Raw genomic sequence first — 21,018 nt, 5'->3', positions numbered from 1 at the left:
TCAACAGCGGCGGCGACGAGGGGAAGTCTCGGTACTTTCTCCTCCATCTCCGTCCACCGCTGTCTGCCTGCTCATTTCTCTCTCTCTTCACAGTAAGGTAACAAAACCAAAACACCAAACATGGATTTGGGGGGTCTCGGTTTAACGGTGCTCTTGGCCGCCATGGTCGCTCTTTGCTCCGCGGGCTCGGACGCGCCCCGGGGAGTCGCGGTCGGGTTCGTTTTTGACCCCAAGGCGAAGTGCGAACCTGCATGCGAACACGGAGGAATCTGCATCCGCAACAGCACATGCTTCTGCTCCAAGGGCTATGAAGGAGAGACCTGCCAGTATGGTGATGTTACAAACCTTGTATCTGTTTATATTTAAATGCTCTTTAAGGTGTAAAGTGTTCCTCTATTAGAAAAGTATAGGCCTACGCTAATTTTAGTTTTAACCTGTCAGTAGGCCTACAATCCTCAATGAAGACCTCGAGTCACAATTGTCTAGCACTTGAATGCACTTACTTAAATAAAGCATTATGCCTATATAAAACAGATTTAATATAGGGCCTACAGTTTAATGCAGACTTTTTAGATTAGTGTCATAAGCAGAACACAACCCTACGACTTTAAGACATCATTTCCAAAACACTAGAGCATATTTCTCAACGAAATAACTTATTATCCTTCTAACTTTTCAATATCTGAGATTAACACTTTGAACTGGAGAATTACAATGTCAAAATCCTGTGTTCTTGTGCGAACGCAGCCAACTGTTATCCCAAATGTAAGAATGGAGGAATGTGTCTTCGCCCTGGAAAATGCAGATGTCCCCCAGGATTTGGAGGAAGATACTGTCACAAAGGTAAGCAGGCCGTGTTTGCAGTGACTTGTAAATGAAATATCTGGTTTGTTTAACAGCTATTGTGAAGTTGTTGAAAGAGTTGTGTGATTTTGAAGACTCAGAAAGCTGTCCATTATGTAGGCCTAAGTCAGTGGGGAAATCAGTCTTCATGCTTTTTATCGGATTCGGAATCTATCGTGTAGTAACTGTATGTATCCTGTATCTTCCTTCTTCCAATGGTACAGTAGAAATCTATCCATACCGACACTCAGCTGTCACTCTTTTACCAGACACACAACAGATTCCTTCAGACTTACAGTTGGAAATAGAGCCCGACCGATATATCGGCGGGCCGATATAAGGCATTTTCCAAACTATCGGTATCGGCATTTATAATGACCGATAAATGAATATTTAAAAAATAAAATAAAAATGGACGAAACACCCTTCAACCATGTTCTGAGTGTTGGCGTTGCATAGTTTGTCCACCAGAGGGCGCTCTACAACCTCCCTGTTGGCAACACTCATGTTTTAAGTTTCATATCTTAAGTTTGTATTTTTATACATTTTATTTATCAGAACTTTAATATATATTGATGTTCCTCTGTTCTATTGTGACAATAAATCAAACAAGTTTATTTTTAAACTGCAATTATCGTAATATTTTTAGTGAGGATAAATAACTACAAATAACTAATGTTAGGGAAATCTGTTTATGTTTTGTTATGCGTTTTTTTTATTTTTTTATTTTAAATATATATCGGAATATCGGATTTTTAAATCACCAAATATTTGTATCGATATCGTCCTTCAAAGTCCTTTTATCGGTCGGGCTCTACAGTTGGAAAGTACAGCAGCTACAACATTTCCCAAGAACAAAACTGCAGCAGTGGTTCAATAAGCATGCAGTAAATATTTCTCCAGTGGCTCAACCTTTAGGAGCCTAAATGTAAATGAGTGATGGTCAGTATTATGGCTGAACTGTAGCCACCTTTGAGGAAACTGAGGTCATGTCCTCAATGGTTTTTTCTATGAATTTAAGGATTTTACCAACCTGTAGAGGAGTTTGTGTCATACAATTACAATCATATCACACATGATGGAGTTTTAAAAGATTTCCATGGTAGCCTATTATTTAGAAGTAAATCATTTTACGTGTGTCTAGTTCTTGGCAAACATTAAGTTGATTCAAAAATAACCCACAAGAGTCATGTTCCTGTCAGTGTGGAGAAATATTTGAAACATTTAGACTAGTGTTTCCCAACCCTGGGGTCGGGACCCCTACAAGGGGTCGCAAGAAAAACCTGAGGAGCCGCAAGACGAATAACAAGTCAGGGACCAGACAAAACACACAAATTATGTTTACTTCCTTTTAATCTTTCCGATTTCTTTTTTCTAGAGAATTATTACTGGATAGTTTTACATTGTAAAGCTTCTCATAATAAAATTAAAACTTAGAAACGACTGGTAGACATATGAAACTGGTGATTAGGGGTCCCAAAAGGGAAGCATGGATTTAGACAATTAAATTGTGTACGGTGGTACTATTTACAGAAAATAGAACTGAACAGTTGAATTAATAAATAAAATGTAAGTTGGACCTTGCGGAATTTAGGAATCATGACCAAGTTATATATTTCTAAAATCAGTATTAAGGAAAACACTTTGGGACAGGTAAAACAATCTCATCACTGCTGACGGGTGTGTGTGTGTGTGTGTGTGTGCGTGCGTGCGTGTGTCTTTTGGCAGTGACGTGTGACGGGGGATGTTGGAACGGTGGAGAATGCATCCCTGTCAACGGTGTGGCAAAGTGTATCTGCCCCTCAAGCTGGACCGGCTCAAAATGCCAGGAGGGTGTGTTTATGGCGGCATCTAATTACCCTGTTAACACCAAATGCCAAAGTCACCAAATGGAGCCGGTCTCTCAGCTGGAGCTATTCATCAACCGCAGCCCACTAAATGTTTTTAAATCCTTTTCTGTTTCCAAGTTGCTGTCAGGATGGGAAGCCTTTAGTTTACCCCTGCAGCAATTTATCTAACTAAGTGATTATGATTGACATTTAAATGTACAGCTTGTGAATGATGATTGAGACTTGGCAGTACATAGCTCAAGTTGGGCTTATCGTTTGAGAAAAACATTTGGTAAAGTGGAGAAGCAAAAACACTTTTCCCTTTTTCCTGTTTAAAGATTTTTTATAATAAGTTTGGGCTATATAGATACAATTGACTTGACTTTTTAGTAACGTGGTGGACAACAGTTTTCTCTTAATGCGCATCCCATGAGAAATTCGGGCTTTGTTTTTATTTTTGTAGTCTAGATTAGCAATTTGGCCGAAATCTGTATGAAGTATCCATACTAGTAATGTTTAGCTGTCTGGTTTGTTACCTCCCAAGATCATGAAAACCACTGTGATGAATGAACGAAGATAGAAATGTGTCCTATTCAAACATACACTTTTAAAAATGACACCACATTCACGTTAAAGCTAAGCTGCTTCTGAAAAACACTTCTTCGACTCCGTCTCCAAACTACTGAGATTTAAAGAGTTCGACATTTTAGGAAATGCGCTTATTCGCTATCTTGCGGCGAGTTAGATGAGAAGAAACAGCTACCATGGCCAAGAAATAGTCCAGCACATAACGCCTTGCGAAACCACAACTTGTCGTTTTTTTTTGCTTCCGTTTTTGTGCGGATTACACAAACGAGCTATAACATGTTAAATAAGGGAGCTTTAGAGGTGTTAGTAGGCTGGTTTTGTTACCTTCGACTTTGGGCGGAGCCAGGCTAGCTGTTTCCACATTTCCAGTCTTCATGCTAAGCTAAGATAATTGCAGCTCCATATTTAGCATACACATTTGAGAGAGGTATTGAATTTCTTGCCGCCCCCCAGTAAATAAATGTGTCACCTATAGCTAAAGCTCAGATTTGCTTTCTGGCATGCCGTGAATGTATTTCTATGGTTTGTTTCCGGTGCAGCAATCTGTCCCCAAGGCTGTGGGAACGGGGGAGTCTGTGTGGCTCCAGGAATCTGCAGCTGTCCGGAGGGATGGCTGGGTGGTGCCTGCCACACTGGTGAGTTCAACCTGGTCGCAGAGACCAAGCACTTCAATATGCATTAATGTACTTGACAAACACAATTTTTGTCTTCCTCTCCTGCTCGTTCAAAGCTTTGGTTGTGCTTTCCCAGGATCCCTGTAAACTGTCTACATCTTACTGACAAGACGAATGTTACAGATATCAGTCTGCCAAACAGCCGAGAATGATATTAATCGGGTGTATGTGTCTGCTAAAGGAATGTTTTCAGCTCAGTGTTTCTCCAGATGTGACTTTTCCTCTCTGTTTCTGGATTTACAAGCTCTACACCAGGGGTCAGCAACCTTAGGCATGTGTGCCACCATTGGCATGTGGTAGCTCAACCAATGGCACACTAGCAAGTGTGCAAAAAAAGGTTTTTGGAAATGTTATTTACAGGAGTTTGATTGACTTTTTTCCCTGTCTGCATTCCACGAAGATCCGCCCTACTCTGCCTCTGATTGGCTAGTACTCGTTGCCTTCTTCACAGAATGCAGCGCAAAAAGGAAAAAAAATAACACGGCCTGAGCAGGCTCGGTAGATGACGGCAGACTTAATGCTGATATGGCACACTGATTAACAAGCACATTTTGAAATGGCACTATATTAAAAAGGGTTGCTGACCCCTCCTCTACTTAATCATTTACTTATTTCTCAACACTTTTTGTTGTGTCTTTTGTCTCGGCTATAGCTGTGTGCACTCAGTCCTGCCTGAATGGAGGGAAGTGTATTTCTCCCGATAAATGCCGCTGTCGCCCCCCTTTCTCTGGCCCTCGCTGCGAGGAGAGGAAGAAGTCCCACTAGTGTAACCCTGCCGGGGTCAAAGGTCAATGAGGCCCAATAAGGGGCTTTATGTTCAATGTTTTTAAGCTGAAACATTTGTAGTTTTTAAATATTTTTTACCATGTATGTAATTCTTTTTTAGAAACCTTGAATCCGTTTAATGTTCTCATTTGACTGTATAAACGTGTACTGTACTGTAATTTGTGTCATTAAATGAATAAAAGAGTGCATTATCAAAGCTCATTTCACCAAAACAAAAGCATACAAATAGTACATTTTCTTTATTTTGTCCCATGTGGCACAGTGTAATCTGGTGTTGTCACAGATTTTTCTTTTTATAAAACAAAACCTTATATATATAACTCCTCCAACAGGTGGTCATTACTTCACCCAATCAAACAATATATTAATGAAAGCAATAAAGAAAAAAACTAAACAAATTAACATATTGATATCAATGTCTTGAATCTAAAACATGTGACTGATGTGTACCATCTAAGTTAGGCCTAATTAATAAAGCAGCCTTGCATTTCTTTTTCTCATAAACAAATAGTGCACATCAGTTTGGTAAAAGGCTATACTTTGGCTAAATTGTGAAAAACCTCAAACTAAAAGCTTGCTGGAAATAACCTACAGCTTATGAAGGAATCATCACTGAAACGGATTCATTTTTCATTTGCTTATTTTACATAATACTGTGCAGTAACACTCACGCATCTGTATAAAGTCTGCTGATGCATTTAACAGATGTGTGTTACTGTGAGCCTTGAGGTAGTGATATACAGGGACGAACAGACAAGTGCAATACATCAAGTCCCTCTGTTGGCCTTCATATGTGCACAGAGCCACACATATCCACCAACACACACATACACTCATACACACACTCTCTTCCTGCTTTGTGCATTTTGTAGCTTCCTTCATCCAATTTCTTTTTCCATCATGCTTGTGACGCCTGTAAATGTGCAAACATAAATGAATAAAAAAAAAATAGAAACACTATATAAATATACACATACTATGTTTTGAAATATATCCAAGGTGGTGGATACCTTTGGATTCTAAAGAGCATGGAGAGCCTAAGCCCAAGTCAGTGCCTCTCATGTGTTAGTGTTACATTTGGGTCACAGAGATGAGCATCTTTTTTTCTGAAAGATAAATACCTGGTGGTTCAGAAAACCCAGAAAGTAATTTAACACCATCGCTGTTCTTAAGGTATTTCTAGAATGCTCAGACTTAACTTAACCATTTGGATGACCCTCTGGGTTTTTCAAACATTGCCTGGTTTATCTTTCAGAGAAACTGACTTTTAGCTCTGTGACACAAACTGTTGCTAGGAAAGCCCAGAGGGAATACAACCTTTAACCCTGGAGTTATTAGTGCTTTTCCCGCTGAGCTACACAGAGACATGCACTGTATATGAAGTGTGACCACTATGCTGACCTTTATTGCGCAGGTGAGGCCCTTGTAGCCTTTCCGACAGTGGCAGTAGTCAGGAAGGACACACCTTCCTCCGTTCAGGCACCGCTGTGTACAGACCGCTGAGGAGGCAATCAGTATTACCAAAGTAAAACCGTGATTACATAATAAAAAATAAAAAATAAATAGATCAAAACAATATTTCTGAAATATAAAGTTCAGGTACAATGGGAGGTAAGTGAAGAGTCTCTATACTGCTGCATTGTTTTATCATGAATACACTCACGTGTTTGACACTGGAGGCCTTCCCAGCCGGTGGGACAGTGGCAGGTGTTTGGTCCCAAACACTCACCGCCATTTTTACACTTTTGCAGACAGACAGCTACAGTGAGAAAACAGAGACGGAGGAATGAACACACCTGTTCATTCACAATTTGATATTGTTGAAAAAGTAAAGAATCTTCTGGTAATGGAAAAAAAATATACTGTATATATTCTTATTTATCTGTACATATTGTACAACAATATCAGTGGGAATCTAAATGATGTCTTCTTAGTACTTGCAACGAAGAAAGTAACCATACATACAGTCATGTGCAGAAGTTAGCACACCCATGCTAAAGTTGACTAAAAAGAGGAATAAAAAATCAGCTTTTGGAAATTGATCTTAATGCCTTAATAAAAAAATGAGGAAAAATCCAATCTTTAAGGACACCAATTTTCTTTGTGAATGAATAATGTATCGTAAATAAATAAATGTTCTTCCTTAAAATACAGGGGGATAAGTAAGTACACCCCTATGTTAAATTCCCATAGAGGCAGGCAGATTTGTATTTTTAAAGGCCAGTTATTTCATGGATCCAGGATGCTATGATCCTGATAAAGTTCCCTTGGACTTTGGAATTAAAATAGCCCCCCCACATCATCACATCCCCTTCACCATACCTAGAGATTGGCATGGGGTACTTTCCATAAGATCATCTCTCAATGCAAATCAAACCAGCTAACTGAAATAAAACCATGCCAATCTCTAGGTATGGTGAAGGGGATGTGATGATGTGGGGGGGGGCTATTTTAATTCCAAAGGCCAAGGGAACTTTATCAGGATCATAGTATCCTGGATCCATGAAATAACTGGCCTTTAAAAATAAAAATCTGCCTGCCTCTATGGGAATTTAACATAGGGGTGTACTGACTTATGCCCCTGTATTTTAAGGAAGAACATTTATTTATTTACGATACATTATTCATTCACAAAGAAAATTGGTGTCCTTAAAGATTGGATTTTTCCTCATTTTATTAATTAAGGCATTAAGATCAATTTCCAAAAGATGATTGTTTTATTCCTCTTTTTAGTCAACTTTAGCATGGGTGTGCTAACTTCTGCACATGACTGTATGCTGCTGTGTGGGAGAAAGTCCTCCTTTTTATAAATAAAGTCACATTAAAAACACAATTTGCAGAGTGGGCAGGGGACAACTTTTGACAATGAATAAAACACAGAGTCACTCACGTATGTTGCACCTCTTCCCTCTCCATCCTGACGTACAGGAGCATGTGTTGGGTCCCACACACTTGCCTTTGTTCATGCACATTGGTTCACAGACACCTGGAACACATTTGTTTACACATCGGATGGACATATTGAGTTGTGGGCTGCCAGTGGAAGGTATCCCTTCAAATAAGACTGTGTTCAAATATGCAGTCAGTGATTTGACTTACTCTTTTGACACCTTTTTCCAATGTAGCCTTCAGGGCAGGAGCATACATTGTTCCTCATACACTGACCTCCATTCTTACAAGGAGGATTGCATACAGCTGAAAAACACAACAATGTTAAACTGTCAAGATTTAATTTTTTTTTTTATTTCTTTTTTAGGAGGCTCAAAGAAAACATTTTCATAAAAAGAAACTGTGACATAAACTCCAACCTCTTGTGCATACTTTTAAAAGTCAGAAAAGTAATTCAATTTTTTTTTTGTCCAAACAAAAAAGGCGTAAAAGCGTCACATCTTTTCTGCCAGCTGGCCTCTGCTACATGGCAAACTGGTGTATTAAACAGGAAAGAAAGCCCTTAGCAAGTTTCTGTGACCTGATCCGGAACTCTGACCTGTTTGTGTAGAGAAGTGAATGCCTGCAGGGATCAGTAAATAATCACCATATTATTAGTGAAAATAAAACATCTGCACTGCATCTTTTTAAAGGGTAAGTATGTTGGTATCTTTCTATTAAAAGTGCTGATATATTTTTTTAATCAATTCTCATTCTTTAAATGTGGCATTTTTATACTAAGAACAACGATTTCCCCCGAAATGTTATTCTTGCCACTGAAACAGCTGTTAGACCATTATGGGACACTCTCCATAAAACTCAACTTTACTGAAACTCAGACTTATTAAACTCTTTCGGTTTTGCAGCTTGGTGACACACATTTAATAAATGTTAAAGGAAACATAATGCTAAATGGATAATCTGTTTTAATGCAGCTAAACGGGACCTCCGTGATATCAGAGGTAGACTGATAATATCAGAGTTGAAAGAAAGAGCCAGTATGAGCACACCAATCTCTTTAACCCTGGTTGTCACTGTATTGAAGAGCCTCATCATGTAAGCCGCCACCTCAAAGATCCTCTCCTAGTAGCTGAAATGGAAACAGGATTCACATTTTCTGCAAATTCACCACAGTTTTACCGATTTGACACTGGGAGCCATAGAAGCCGCTGGGACAGGCACAGATGTTGGGCTTTATGCATGTTCCTCCATTCAGACAGACAGGGTTACAGAGAGCTGTGGAAGAAACAGCGAGACACATTTAGATTTTAGGTTTGTATTTCCACCTTTTTTTTTTGGAATCTACAGTATGTGGCAGAGAAAAGCCTGCACGCTTTGCTGTGACGTAAGATGTATTGTACTGTCATGGCAACAGTTCCAATTTGAGGGCTCAAACGCAAGTCGTATGTCTTAAGATTCAATTTTGTGCCACTGGTCTATAAAATATTAGATGTCATGAAAACATTTCAATAGAAACAGCATGAAGCTGCAGTGTGAATGCACACCGTGTTGTACCTGAGTTACATGTTGGTCCGTACCAGCCAGGTTTGCATTTGCAGACATCAGGAGAAACACACTCGCCTCCATTTTCACAGTGCCTGTTACACACCACTGAAACAGATAAATAGTTATTGTGTATTGAATGTGCCACCAGAGTACCAGACACAGAAACTCAAACTTCTGAAACAGAAAATCAAAGAAAAACTACATCACAGCATCAAACCCGCTGCTGATTAACAGGTGATCGAGAGTGGTATCAATCTTCTCATCAAACTCTTGGCAAGAAAATAAATAAGTGTATTTCCCAAAATGTTGACCTATTCCTTTAAAGTCAGCATTTGAACATTGAACCTTGATTACTCCACCAGATATTCCAGCGCTGCCAGATATTCACTCGCCAGATAGTCACCCGCTTTGCAAAACTCTGTTCGTTTCGGGAAACAACAACAAACTTCGAGCTAGCGAGCTAAACGCTGAAAATGGCAAATTTTGAAGAAAATTTGCAACAGGCGGGGCCTGCTTGGTTCTTTCGGGAAATAATAATAAAGATTTACAAAGAATATCTTTAACATTATGGCATTTACAATCTAACTGGGACGTTTGGCCAGCGATTGTGGCAGGATTGCTATAGACAAAGTAACGTTACACAGGGCGATACACTGGTAAGAGCAAATGAGGTTTAACCATGTATCCAGCTAATTTAAATAGCTCACGTTACTGTATTGTGTGAACAGTTAACTTCATTTTATATTATACGTGGAGTTTTCTTTTACGGGGTGCAAATGTTCCACCAAAACAGGTTCCTTCCCGAGATCATTTTGCAGATCTACCGTCGTTGCGACCGGAGCTTAGCACCGCCCAAGACGATTGTGATTCGTTGAAAGAAATGCAAACAACCCAGAGCGTTTTTTTCTCCTATCCTGAAATGTATGTGTGGTGTAGCCAGACCTTACTCCACAGCGCTGTGGAGATAGGTCTGGCATTGCGAGACTACCGTCCTACTAATTACAGACAACAACTGTAAATCTCACAGACCGCCTCTTTAATACAAAATGTAAAAACATCTCAAAATGTTTCACTTGATAAGTTGTAAGTAACATCTTACTGATTCCACATCTGGGTCCCACGTAGCCATAGGAGCAGGTACACAGGTTTCTGGCCAGACAGGTGCCTCCATGTTGACAAGGCGGCTCGCAGCTCGCTGCACAGTGACACAGGGTTGTAAAACAACACAAGGATCCTCATCCGTATTCTGTGTGCGTCAGCATGTTAGACAGATGTGAATAAAAGCTTGGGTTACCTTCCTCACAGGTGGGCCCGCTGTAGCCAGCAGGACATTCACACACATTAGGTTTCACACACTTCCCCTGGTTCTTGCAGTCAGGTCGACACACCGCTGAGAGGGAAGAAAATATCTTCACAATTAAATTTTAGATAAATAATCATCAATAATGTGGATGTAAATATTTAGAGGTTAAAGGCAAATAATAAAACAGCTAGAACAGACTGATAAGTTCAAAAAGATAACATCACTTTACTGTAATGCAGCCTTCAAAACCAGGAAAAGACTAAACTTAAGCCATATTACAATATCCAAAATCTGAGACAATATCTAGTCTCATATCACAATATCGATGTAATATCGATATATTGCCGACCCCTAGTGCAGAGTACTCAGAGGTTTACTATCTTATAACTTTGTGAGTTGCAGAGGTGCATTCAAGACTTATGCGACTTAATGAACTTGCTTCCAGCACAAAAATAAACAAGCTGGGCTCAAACTAAATGTTCTCCCTCTCACCAATATGACAGTTGTATCCGGTGTAGCCTTCCTTGCAGGCGCAGGTGTTGGGCAGAGTGCACTCCATGTTCCTCCCACACTGATACCTGCACACAGCTGAAATCAAATCACAACGTTTATTTGAAGAAATCCACCTAGAATGGGAGGAATCCACCTAGAATGGGAGGAATCCACCTAGAATGGGAGGAATCCACCTAGAATGGGAGGACATGCCACTGCAATGCATTAAGAAGTTTACACGGAAACAAGTCATTACCTCTTTAAGTAATTTATCCTGCAATACAAATACCAAACATCTGCTGGCTAGAATACCTTTGGGTATTTATAACTGTTGGTCAAACAAAAATAAGCAGATTAAGGGCCTTTGTCATTATTCTTTCACATTTTAAAGATGCACTATGTAACTTTAGCTTAACAGGTGTCATTATGCAATAATGGCAAAACATAGTGTACCAGTAGCCCATCTAAAGTTTGCTAACATTAACAATAGCCACCATCAGCTACTGGTCACACCAGACCAAGTGTGGCTGTAGCAGCAAAACAGTGTTTAGAATTGAACAAAGATGCATTATATTGCTCATTAATTTAGCTTTTCATTTATCAGAGGAAGAATGCGGTCTTCCTTCTTTCAAAGGTTGTTTAAATACCATATGGTTAGTTGATTAATAAAAATGTAATTGATTATTTTATATATTATTATATTATTATTTTATATAGAGATGTATAATAATAATAATAATTTTACACACAATAAACATTTGTTAAAATACCGTAGGATCCAAAAAAGAAAATAAACAAGCAAAAACAAATACAATACCAATGAAGGTAAAAGATTAAAAGACTAAAAACCCAAAATTATAAACAGACAAAAGCGAGTTGAAACAAGTGTGTCTTCAGCTGCTTTCTAAAAGCGTCAACCGAGACTGCAGAACGTAAGTTAAGAGGAAGGGCGTTCCACAGAGTCGGAGCTACCACTTCAAAGGAACAGTCACCTTTAGTTTTCAAACGAGTGCGTGGGACCACCAGTAGTCCCTGGTTAGAAGACCTGAGTGACCTGTTAGTAGTGTACGGATGGAGCAGGTCAGAGATATAAACAGGCGCCTGATCATGCAATGCTTTATATGTAAGAACAAGAACTTTAAATTGGATCCTGAACTTGCTCGGACGCCAATGTAACAAGGGTAAAACAGGATTGATGTGCGACATCCTGCTGGACCTGGTCAACAGCCTTGCAGCAGAGTGATGATATAAAACCATTAATGATCATCTCAAGTTCACATTGCGAAACCACGGCTCTAAGTTTAGCAATGTTTCTCAGAAACATGTGCGGGTCAGTGATTTGATATGTTGGTCAAGAAACATATTACGACCAAATATAACACCAAGATTAGAGAGTTTGAACTGTACAGCTGATGAAAGGGACCCCAAAAGCTGAACAACCTTGGAGGCTGTAGTATCTAGAGCAACAATAAGGACTTCGGTCTTATCTTCATTAAGCTGCAAGAAATTGTTCGCCATCTAGTCCTTAATGGAAGACAAACATTTGAGCAGTACTGACACTTTGTAAGTCTCTTCCGGATTAAAAGAAACATACAGCTGGATGTCATCAGCATAGAAATGAAAACAGATATCTCCAAATTGCCTAATTATGTGGCCTAGGGGAAGCATATACAACGTAAATAAAATTGGACCTAACACAGAGCCCTGAGGCACCCCACAAGAAAGAGCAGAAGTTTCAGAGAAATAGGGACCAAGTGACACAGAAAAACTTCTATCTGAAAGATAAGAGGAGAACCAGTCCAGGGCACTCCCAGAGATACCAACCCAGTGCTTAAGTCTTTCAAGCAAGATGGCGTGATCCACAGTATCGAAAGCTGCGCTACGGTCCAGCAGCACCAAAACAGAACATTTACCCGAATCAGAAGACATCATTAAATCATTAGACACTCAGTGGAGTGTTTTATGACGGAAGCCAGATTGAAATTTGTCTAGAATGTTGTGTGTGGCCAAGACAGCAGAGAGCTGTTTGACAACAAGTTTTTCTAAAATTTTAGAAATAAAAGGCATCTTGGAGATAGGCCTATAGTTTGCGGGAGTTGATGGATCCAGATTGGTTTTCTTCAATAGTGGCTGAACAACTGCATGTTTAAAATACGATGGGACACAACCAGTTTGCAGAGAGCTGTTGATTATAGAAAGCACACAAGTACTCACAAACCCAATGACATTTTTAAATAAGGAAGTTGGTATAACATCTACCGGGCTCAAGGAAGACTTAATACTGCTCACCAAGTCATTGAGTTCTTGCAGTGAAATAGAAGCAAAACGATTCAAAATTGATGGCCGAGTAGAATGAACAGAACATGCAGTATCAGAAGAGCTATTCCTGACATCTCTGATCTTATTTTCAAAGAAAAATAGAAAGTCACTGCAGTCCTTATCTGACACAATGAAGGAATAATATAATAGTCTGATTTGGACATTTTGGGCCAAACAGTACTGTATTGTCTTCCTTTCAAAACCATTCAGGCCTGAGTGTAATACACTATGATTAGTTAATTACCTGAGGTTTGCCTGGCATTGATGTTCTGTATTGAATGTCTGGCGGTCAATATCTCTAATTCTCATGTCCTAACTAAACAGCAAGCTGCTTAAAGTCTACAATGACACAAAATGCTGTTATTATCTAAAATGCTTTCATAATCTGAGATGTTAGTTATGTCATTGTTGGTTTTATTATTGTTTGTGCCTGTGCTTTTATCTGTGTTTATATGCTTATGTATCTGTGTTATGTGTTTTGATGTATCTGTGCGTATGTGTTTATGTGCTCTTGTATGTTGTTGTTTTTTATGTTATCAACATGCCAGGGACTGCAGATGAAAATGAGCCTGTATGGGTAAATCTGCCAAATTTACAGGTTGATGACTAAAGTGCTCATGTTAATGAATGTGTATTGTCCCTTCCTAAATAAATAAACAAACAAACTAAGTACCTTTGCATGTGACTCCATCTCCCGTAAAGCCGTATGGGCAGCGTCCACACCTGAAGGACCCGGTGGCGGTGGGCTCACAGGGAACACCAGGGAAGCAGGGAGAGTCAGCACAGGTCACATGGTGAGATGGGGACCCCCATTTAACGGCGCTGGTGAGGTCGGGGCTCAGCTCCGCCTCGCTGGGCTGACCTCTGTGGACGGTGGTCTTTCTGTGATTGGAGGAACCTGTCCTGATACTGGAGACGGTGGCTTCTGGTCTCCTCCTGTCAGAGGGGCGTCTGGGGGAGGTGGGAGGCCATGAAGAGGAAGAAGAGGAGGAGGTGGGAGTCATGTCCTTGCTGGAATTTGATTTGATGATACGAATATGGCCATCTGCTCCGCCGGCGACTGTCCCCTGACCTGTAAAATACTGGAAGTTAGAGGATATGACTTAAAAAAACTAACTTGGTTTGTCAGCATTAAAACATGCAAGTCTCTTTTATTCCACATGAGTGTGTTACACATGAGTTTAGATAGACAGATAGATAAAACAACTTAATAAATACATTTTATTTAGTTTAGAGTCCTCTAACTTTCACATCAAGTAATAAAGCTACATAACTAGTATAAAAATTATTATTATTATCTCCCCTTTTCATTAAAGGCTGAAATGCCCAAAAAAATCTTGAAAATAAAGAAAATACTGTGTTTTTTATATATATATATAGAAAACACGTTGAGCTGTATTTATTGCATGAACTGTTCTAAATACAATTATTATCTAATTATTAATATTCCAAAAAATATTTCTTGTCACTACTGTATAACCCTAATGACAATAGGCAGTAAATAATATATAAACAAAAAACTAAAACATATACTAATACTACTAATGACAACAATAATGACAATAACACATTTTGAATTTAATTGATACATTTTAAATATTATGCATCCCCAAACAGAAAAAAAGAGTATATGAAATTTCTCATTTCTCCTGTTGAAGTCCCACTTTTATCACTGAAAATCACATTGAACGTAAAACTAACTTTTGAATGGAAAGAACCACTTCACTCCCACCTGTTGTTGTACATGTTCGTCCGTTTCCATGGAGACCGGGAGGACAGGGTCCACAGACGAAGCCTGCTGAGACGTGGGTGCTCTGGAAACACTGAACTCCCGGGTGACACGGCCGTCTGGAGCACGGCGACGGGCCCGGGGGTTTGGGCCTCAATGAATCCTTACTTATCGTCGCTGTCGGGTGAAAACCTTGTATGGCTTTTCAGGAAATGGAAAAAGGCCGATTTGAAAACATTTTTTTGAGTTACTTTTCTCAGACAAGGTCAGACAAAATCACCTCATCATTGTTTAAATATTTGTAAAACCCACAGACAGATGTAAAGAGTGACCAATAGCATTGATTTATTTTGAAATGATGGAATATGGAGCTACAAGGTTTCTGCCCGACAGCGACATTATGTAAGAGTGCATGAATCCAAACCAAAAATGAATGTAATACCAAAAATATAGAATATCGGGGCGCCTGGATAGCTCACTTGGTAGAGCGTGCACCTCCACGTACAAAGGCTAAGTCCTTGTTGCAACGGCAGCAGGTTCAACTCTGCCCTTCGCTGCATGTTTTTTCCTTTCTCTCTCCCCTTTCACATCTTCAGCTGTCCTATATAATAAAGGCCTAAAATGCCCAAAAATGAGCTTTAAAATATATATATATATATATATGTATCTCCAACCTTATCCTTTGAAAAACATCAAACCATTTTTAAAATAACACTTGAGGAAGAAGACTTACGTGTGCAGATTTTCCCGTCACCACTGAATCCTTGGGGACAGACTCCACAGATGAAGGAGCCCGGCGAGTTGTTACAGCCCACTCCGGGGAAACAAGGCTGAGAGACGCACTCATCTATATCTTCTCTACATGTACGGCCTGAAAGCACATGAAACACCAGGCAAAGTAATGTGGAAACACGGCACACTTACAAAACAACTATAAACAACAAAAAGGGAGGACATTGGGTAAGATGTGTATGTGATGCAAATTAAATAGGCAATAACTTACCTTTTGTTAAACTACAGTACACCATGACCATAATATAAGTACTACAGTAAAGCTTAACGGAGCCGTTTATCGAAACAAATTGACACGACAAATTGACAAGCTGATTACATTTTTGGCTTTCAGTTTCACACTGGCTCCTTTGTTGTTGTTGTTTGGGGGTCTTTTAAAAAGAAAAATGTAGTTTTTCTTAACTTCATTTTATAGTTCCGGCCATCAATGTTATAGGTGATGATAACAGAGATCTGTGGATGCAGTAACACCTGTAGCCTCTTCTTTGAACAGGACAGGAGTGCCATCAGTGGTTTGAAAGTAAAACCAGTCCAGAAGTGTTGATTGTACTAAACTGCTCGGGTATAAAACTCATACAACTACAATAAGTACAGCAGGTCAAATTTAAACCAGAAGGTATTAAAGGCATTAACTACTGCAGAAGAATCAGTGTTTTTGTAATTCCTCTGGCCATCAATAAAAGGTACATAAGGTCAGAGATCACTTTATGACCCCTTCAAAATGCAGACCTGCATGAAATCCAGTCCTGAACCAAAACACTCTGCCTGTTCTTTTAGGTGGTTTGAAGGAAACAGCTCTGCAGGGTGATCCCTACCTGTCATTCCAGGTGGGCAGATACAGGAGAAGGAGTTGGGTCCGTCAATACAGCGGCCCAGTCTGCAGGGGTTAGGCTTACAGTCATCAATGTCCACCTCACACCTTTCTCCTTTAAATCCATGGAGACACACACACAGGTATTCCCCGCTGCCGGCAGGGAGCTTGCCGTTGGTTTCACAGGAGGCTCCATTCAGACATTCACAGGAGCGCACAGACACCTGAAGGAAAGGGGGAAAGAAACAGGTTTGTAATCTGAAGACAAGGTTTTATATTGGTGATGGTGTATTTAATTTGTCTGGCTTTAGGTGTTCTTTAGACTTTCTTTATCAAACAATGACCCCTGAGGTTTATGGATTACTGTAAAAATAAATAAACAGACCAAGATTTTAACATTTAAAAAAATGAAAGACAAAAATGCAGAAAAAAACAGCATCCCCATATTTCATGATCCATTTATCCCCAGAAACAGAGCATAACATATCAACAGAAATATTTACAATTTTTATTAACAGAGGATTATATTTAAATGTACAACTTTTGGTAAAAATCTTTCATCCTTAAAATATAGGCTACTTGAACTTTTCACTCAACTGCAGACTAACTGTAAACATCACTGTACCACCTCACAAACACATACTCATGCTCATGCTTAATTTGTACTGTAAAGAAACTGTAAAGTAAGGACTGTTCGGGTCACACCACGACACACAAAAGAAACACAAACCCAGCATTACCTGTATGGAGGCTCTGGTCTCAGCGTTACAGTCGTCCGTCACAGTAAACTGGAAAGTGTGTGTGTCTGTGGTTTCAGTCTTCCACATCAGCAGGCCGGCCGGAGACAGAGATGCACCTTCAGGACCTGATTCCAGGGTAAAGTACACCGCTGAGCCCTCAGGGTCCTGAGCTTCTAGCTGGTAGATTAAATTCTCCCCCTGGAACGACCAGAGATGAAATGGCAACGACTGGAGCGCCGGAGGCTCGTTCTCTGGGAAACACAAAGGAGGGAATAAGTAAGAGACTGATTAAACCGATGAGTGGGTTAATATGTGGTGAGTGACAGACAGTGTTACAAGCTGAAGAAAAGTAGATTTAATAAACCCTCTGACAGAGCTGAAACATTACATTGGCCAGGCAGTTATCTGCCTGGCCAATCTGGTTTTAGCTTATCAATAACATGTCTGTATTGGTTCATATTGGCCAATAAATAGTCTTGCATTGCCAGACCTTCCTCCACAGCGCTGCGGAGGAGATTCGAAAGAAAAACGTGCTCTGGTTTATTGCCATTTCTTTTAGCCAATCACAATCGTCTTGGGTGGCTCTAAGCGCCGGACGGAGCCACGGTGCCGCTGCAAAATAGCCTCGGGAAGGAACTTGTTTTGGTGGAACATGTTTTTCAACTGTAAAATGTGCCGCTCAGGTTGAATCTCTTTAAGAACCACATTTAAGAATTTTCTGATGAAAAATGTTTGTTTGTTAAAAATGACTATCAGCCAATATGTCTTCAGATTTTTTCACTCTAAAATATCAACATCTGCTTTAAAAATCCAGTATAGATCAGGCTCTACCTTTTAATATATTTATTAATTATTCATTAAAGGCAGGCATGAACAAATGAGCTTGGTTTGTGAGTAGATGGAATTTCACCTGATCAATAATCCACACCGTGTCCTGCTATCATTATCATTCAGATTTGCTACATGTTCTGTTGTTTCTTCTGAACGGAGCGGAGCAGCGTTTGACCTACTTTAAGTTGAAGAATTAAAGTTGGTCAGAAAGTGTAACAATGAGGTAAGCTGTCCTCATATCAACGCCGGGGGACAGAAGTGAACTTCAATGGCTCCAATCTGCACAGAGCTGCTGACAAATTATACAAACAGCCCTGAGCAACTACCAGCCACAAAACTCAGTGATGGCTATCCAACATCAGCTCTACTGAGGAAGTGACACGCTAAAAAACACTTTTTCAATCTGACAGTGTGTACAGTATCGTCTAGACTTCTTAGCTGTAGGGCTGGGTATCGTTCAAAACATTTCGATAACCGGTACCAATGCCAATACTGTGACTTTGATACCGGTTCCTGAACGATACTTTTTTCGATACCAATTTTATAAAATCCATTTTTACAAAAAGAAATGACAACATTAAGGCACAAATCCTTTATTTATTTTTCAGCTCGTACTACGTGAGCCCAGTCTCTGTAGAGTTTTTCCTGCATGCCTCTACGACGTTTAACGTTAGACAGCCAATAACAAACATTATGAGAGCTTATTGGCTCACTGACGCTGATGAGATTTACTCCTTAGGTATTGAAATTTGGTATTGAACGAAGAGGCATTTTTCGATACTCGATACTAAGGAGGCAATTTGGTCGGTGCCTAAAAAGTATTGAATTCGGTACCCAGCCCTACTGAGCTGTGAGACAAACCAGATGAGAAACGATGACATTTTAATGTACATACTCTCCGCTATGGACCAAGTGTGTTTGGACGAGTCAGGGCGACATGTGAGGCAGGGGCTGCTGGGATTGGACTCCCCCTCCCTGTAACATTGGCCGTCAATGTTGCAGGTTTTCTCCTGGGAAGCAAAGATGATAAACAACAAAACTTTATGTCCAGTGTTTATTTCTCTTTGAAACAAACTTGCCTTTCAGAACGTACATCAGTGAGCTACGTGGGTTTATGTAAAGCATGCGCAGAACATGGCAGCAGGAGAACAAGAAAGGTTTTGTTGAAACCCTTGCAACATTAACCTGTACATTTGGTTTGAGGAAAACCACTCTAATTATTTCCCGTGTTTAAGCATACCTCACACATTCAGCAACACTACATTACAAGCAGATCAATGGTTGTACTGTTATAATTCATAGTTGCATGATGAATGTTCACTCTACTGCAGAAAACACGGCTAAAATAAGAAACATTTGTGTAGAAACTAAAAGTATCTAAAACTCAAAAATCTAAATCATCCAATAGAAAATATTCGACAGTATATCATAGTTGAATGATGAATGTTCACTCTCCTGCAGAAAACACGGCTGGAATAACCACATCAAAACACTTAATTACACAAATAATAAAAATCTACATCATTCAATCATAAATACATAGTAGATACTGTATAATGTGTTGAATTTAGAAATATTCAACACTAACCACATTTCATTTATCTTTGGGGATATTGCTACTTTCTGATCCATGTGCTAAATCACCATCACTGTCAGAAAAGCTGTCTTACCCTCAGGGTACAGAGGACTTCAGCGTTGAGGCTGCAGATCTGGCAGGCTCCATCATACACAGTCAGTATCTTGGCGTTACTGTAGCTGTAGCCATCATTGGAAACCTGCCATCAGCAGAAGCTTGATTACTATGGATCACTGGGAAAAGGCATTAAATAAACTGAACTGCAATGAGGTGAACTGTAGTCGGTACGATCTGAGAATAATGTCTCTCAGGTAGACTTTGGAAACAATATAAACTGCAGGTGCTGTGATGCTGGGAAGGTCCTCCTCCTCATTTTAGGCCTTTAATTCCACAGGACAGATGAAGACATGAAAGGGGAGAGAGAAGGGCAATGACATGTAGCAAAGGGCCGCTGCGTCGAGGAGTAAACCTCTATATATGTGCGTCTGCTCTACCAACTGAGCTAACCCGGCCACATGTGTACCAAATCTAACTACTGTGAAAAAGCATTCCCACACTTGGTTTCACGCGCTTGGCAGTCAAGTAAACCAATCCATTCCTGTGGCCGGGTTAGCTCGAGTCCGACCTGTGACAATTTCCTGCATGTCTTCCCCCTCTCTCTCCCCTTTCTCACCTAGCTGTCCTGTCCATTAAAGGTGGAAAAGCCCAAAAAAATGATCTAAAAAAAACCAATCCATTCCGTGTTTCTCACTGCTGAGTTTATTTTCCTCCTAAACTACGTCGAAGCTGGAGAAAAACTCCAGCTGCACTCTGTGGACCCTTTCAATAACTGCAGCCAGCAAATAAAAATGAGTAAACCTTCACATCTGTCTGCTTTTCATTACTTCAGTGCAGATTTACTGTTTAATCTCATATTGGGAGATTTTGAGAAAATGAAATATCTTGCAAAATAATAACAGAAGTTTCATGCTAATCCCTCGTTTTAAGGGTTCAAAGAGAGAAGCCTGGGAGAAGGAGTTCAGTATCAACTTGACAGGATTTTTTTCTTCTTCTTTACAGCAGTTTCAGCAGTGTACATTGCAGAAATGGTTGGAGAGACTAACTTTGATCTGCCAGCGGGCCAGGGGTCTGTCTGTCATCTGCTCCAGGTCCAGGCCTGCAGGTGCCCGGCGGCTGTCCTCCAGGGGGAGCTGGCACTCCAGAGACGTTACATCCAGAAAGATGGCCAAGACAAACTGGGGCTCGTCCAGAACCCACTCCCCATCGTCAAA

The 21,018-nt window shown here is 40.0% G+C and overlaps 2 protein-coding genes across 2 annotated transcripts in view; one reads left to right on the top strand and one right to left on the bottom strand.

Moving 5' to 3' along the window:
* seraf (Schwann cell-specific EGF-like repeat autocrine factor) lies at positions 1-4,904 on the top strand. The gene is made up of 5 exons (XM_078252173.1): positions 1-331; positions 748-843; positions 2,572-2,676; positions 3,800-3,895; positions 4,587-4,904. Exons 1-5 carry the CDS (start codon positions 121-123, stop codon positions 4,697-4,699), a joined length of 621 nt encoding a protein of 206 aa, XP_078108299.1. The 5' UTR covers positions 1-120; the 3' UTR covers positions 4,700-4,904.
* Positions 4,905-4,944: 40 nt separating this feature from the next.
* vwde (von Willebrand factor D and EGF domains) overlaps positions 4,945-21,018 on the bottom strand; it is a 28,916-nt gene continuing 12,842 nt past the window's right edge. Inside the window, exons 13-30 of the mRNA XM_078252172.1 lie at positions 20,851-21,018; positions 19,842-19,946; positions 19,067-19,181; positions 17,341-17,591; positions 16,605-16,824; positions 15,731-15,868; positions 15,001-15,198; positions 13,942-14,340; positions 10,950-11,045; positions 10,449-10,544; positions 10,254-10,349; positions 9,164-9,259; positions 8,789-8,884; positions 7,820-7,915; positions 7,611-7,706; positions 6,384-6,479; positions 6,122-6,219; positions 4,945-5,633 (exon numbers count right to left, since the gene is read on the bottom strand). Coding sequence (XP_078108298.1) covers positions 5,619-5,633; positions 6,122-6,219; positions 6,384-6,479; positions 7,611-7,706; positions 7,820-7,915; positions 8,789-8,884; positions 9,164-9,259; positions 10,254-10,349; positions 10,449-10,544; positions 10,950-11,045; positions 13,942-14,340; positions 15,001-15,198; positions 15,731-15,868; positions 16,605-16,824; positions 17,341-17,591; positions 19,067-19,181; positions 19,842-19,946; positions 20,851-21,018 — 2,475 coding nt within the window. The 3' untranslated portion in view covers positions 4,945-5,618. The remainder of the gene's footprint in view (positions 5,634-6,121; positions 6,220-6,383; positions 6,480-7,610; positions 7,707-7,819; positions 7,916-8,788; positions 8,885-9,163; positions 9,260-10,253; positions 10,350-10,448; positions 10,545-10,949; positions 11,046-13,941; positions 14,341-15,000; positions 15,199-15,730; positions 15,869-16,604; positions 16,825-17,340; positions 17,592-19,066; positions 19,182-19,841; positions 19,947-20,850) is intronic.

This window comes from Sander vitreus, chromosome 6, assembly GCF_031162955.1.
Source record: "Sander vitreus isolate 19-12246 chromosome 6, sanVit1, whole genome shotgun sequence".
Lineage (NCBI taxonomy): Eukaryota > Metazoa > Chordata > Actinopteri > Perciformes > Percidae > Sander > Sander vitreus.
Note: the sequence above shows the minus strand (reverse complement) of the source record. Positions and strands in the feature narration are given on the sequence as shown.

What these genes read in the sequence shown, in the direction of transcription:
- seraf (XM_078252173.1), top strand. Translation starts at nt 121, where the DNA reads ATGGATTTGGGGGGTCTCGGTTTAACGGTGCTCTTGGCCGCCATGGTC. An exon ending in AGGAGAGACCTGCCAGTATG is followed by an intron (nt 332 to 747) that starts GTGATGTTACAA and finishes GTGCGAACGCAG; the next exon opens with CCAACTGTTATCCCAAATGT. An exon ending in AGGAAGATACTGTCACAAAG is followed by an intron (nt 844 to 2,571) that starts GTAAGCAGGCCG and finishes GTCTTTTGGCAG; the next exon opens with TGACGTGTGACGGGGGATGT.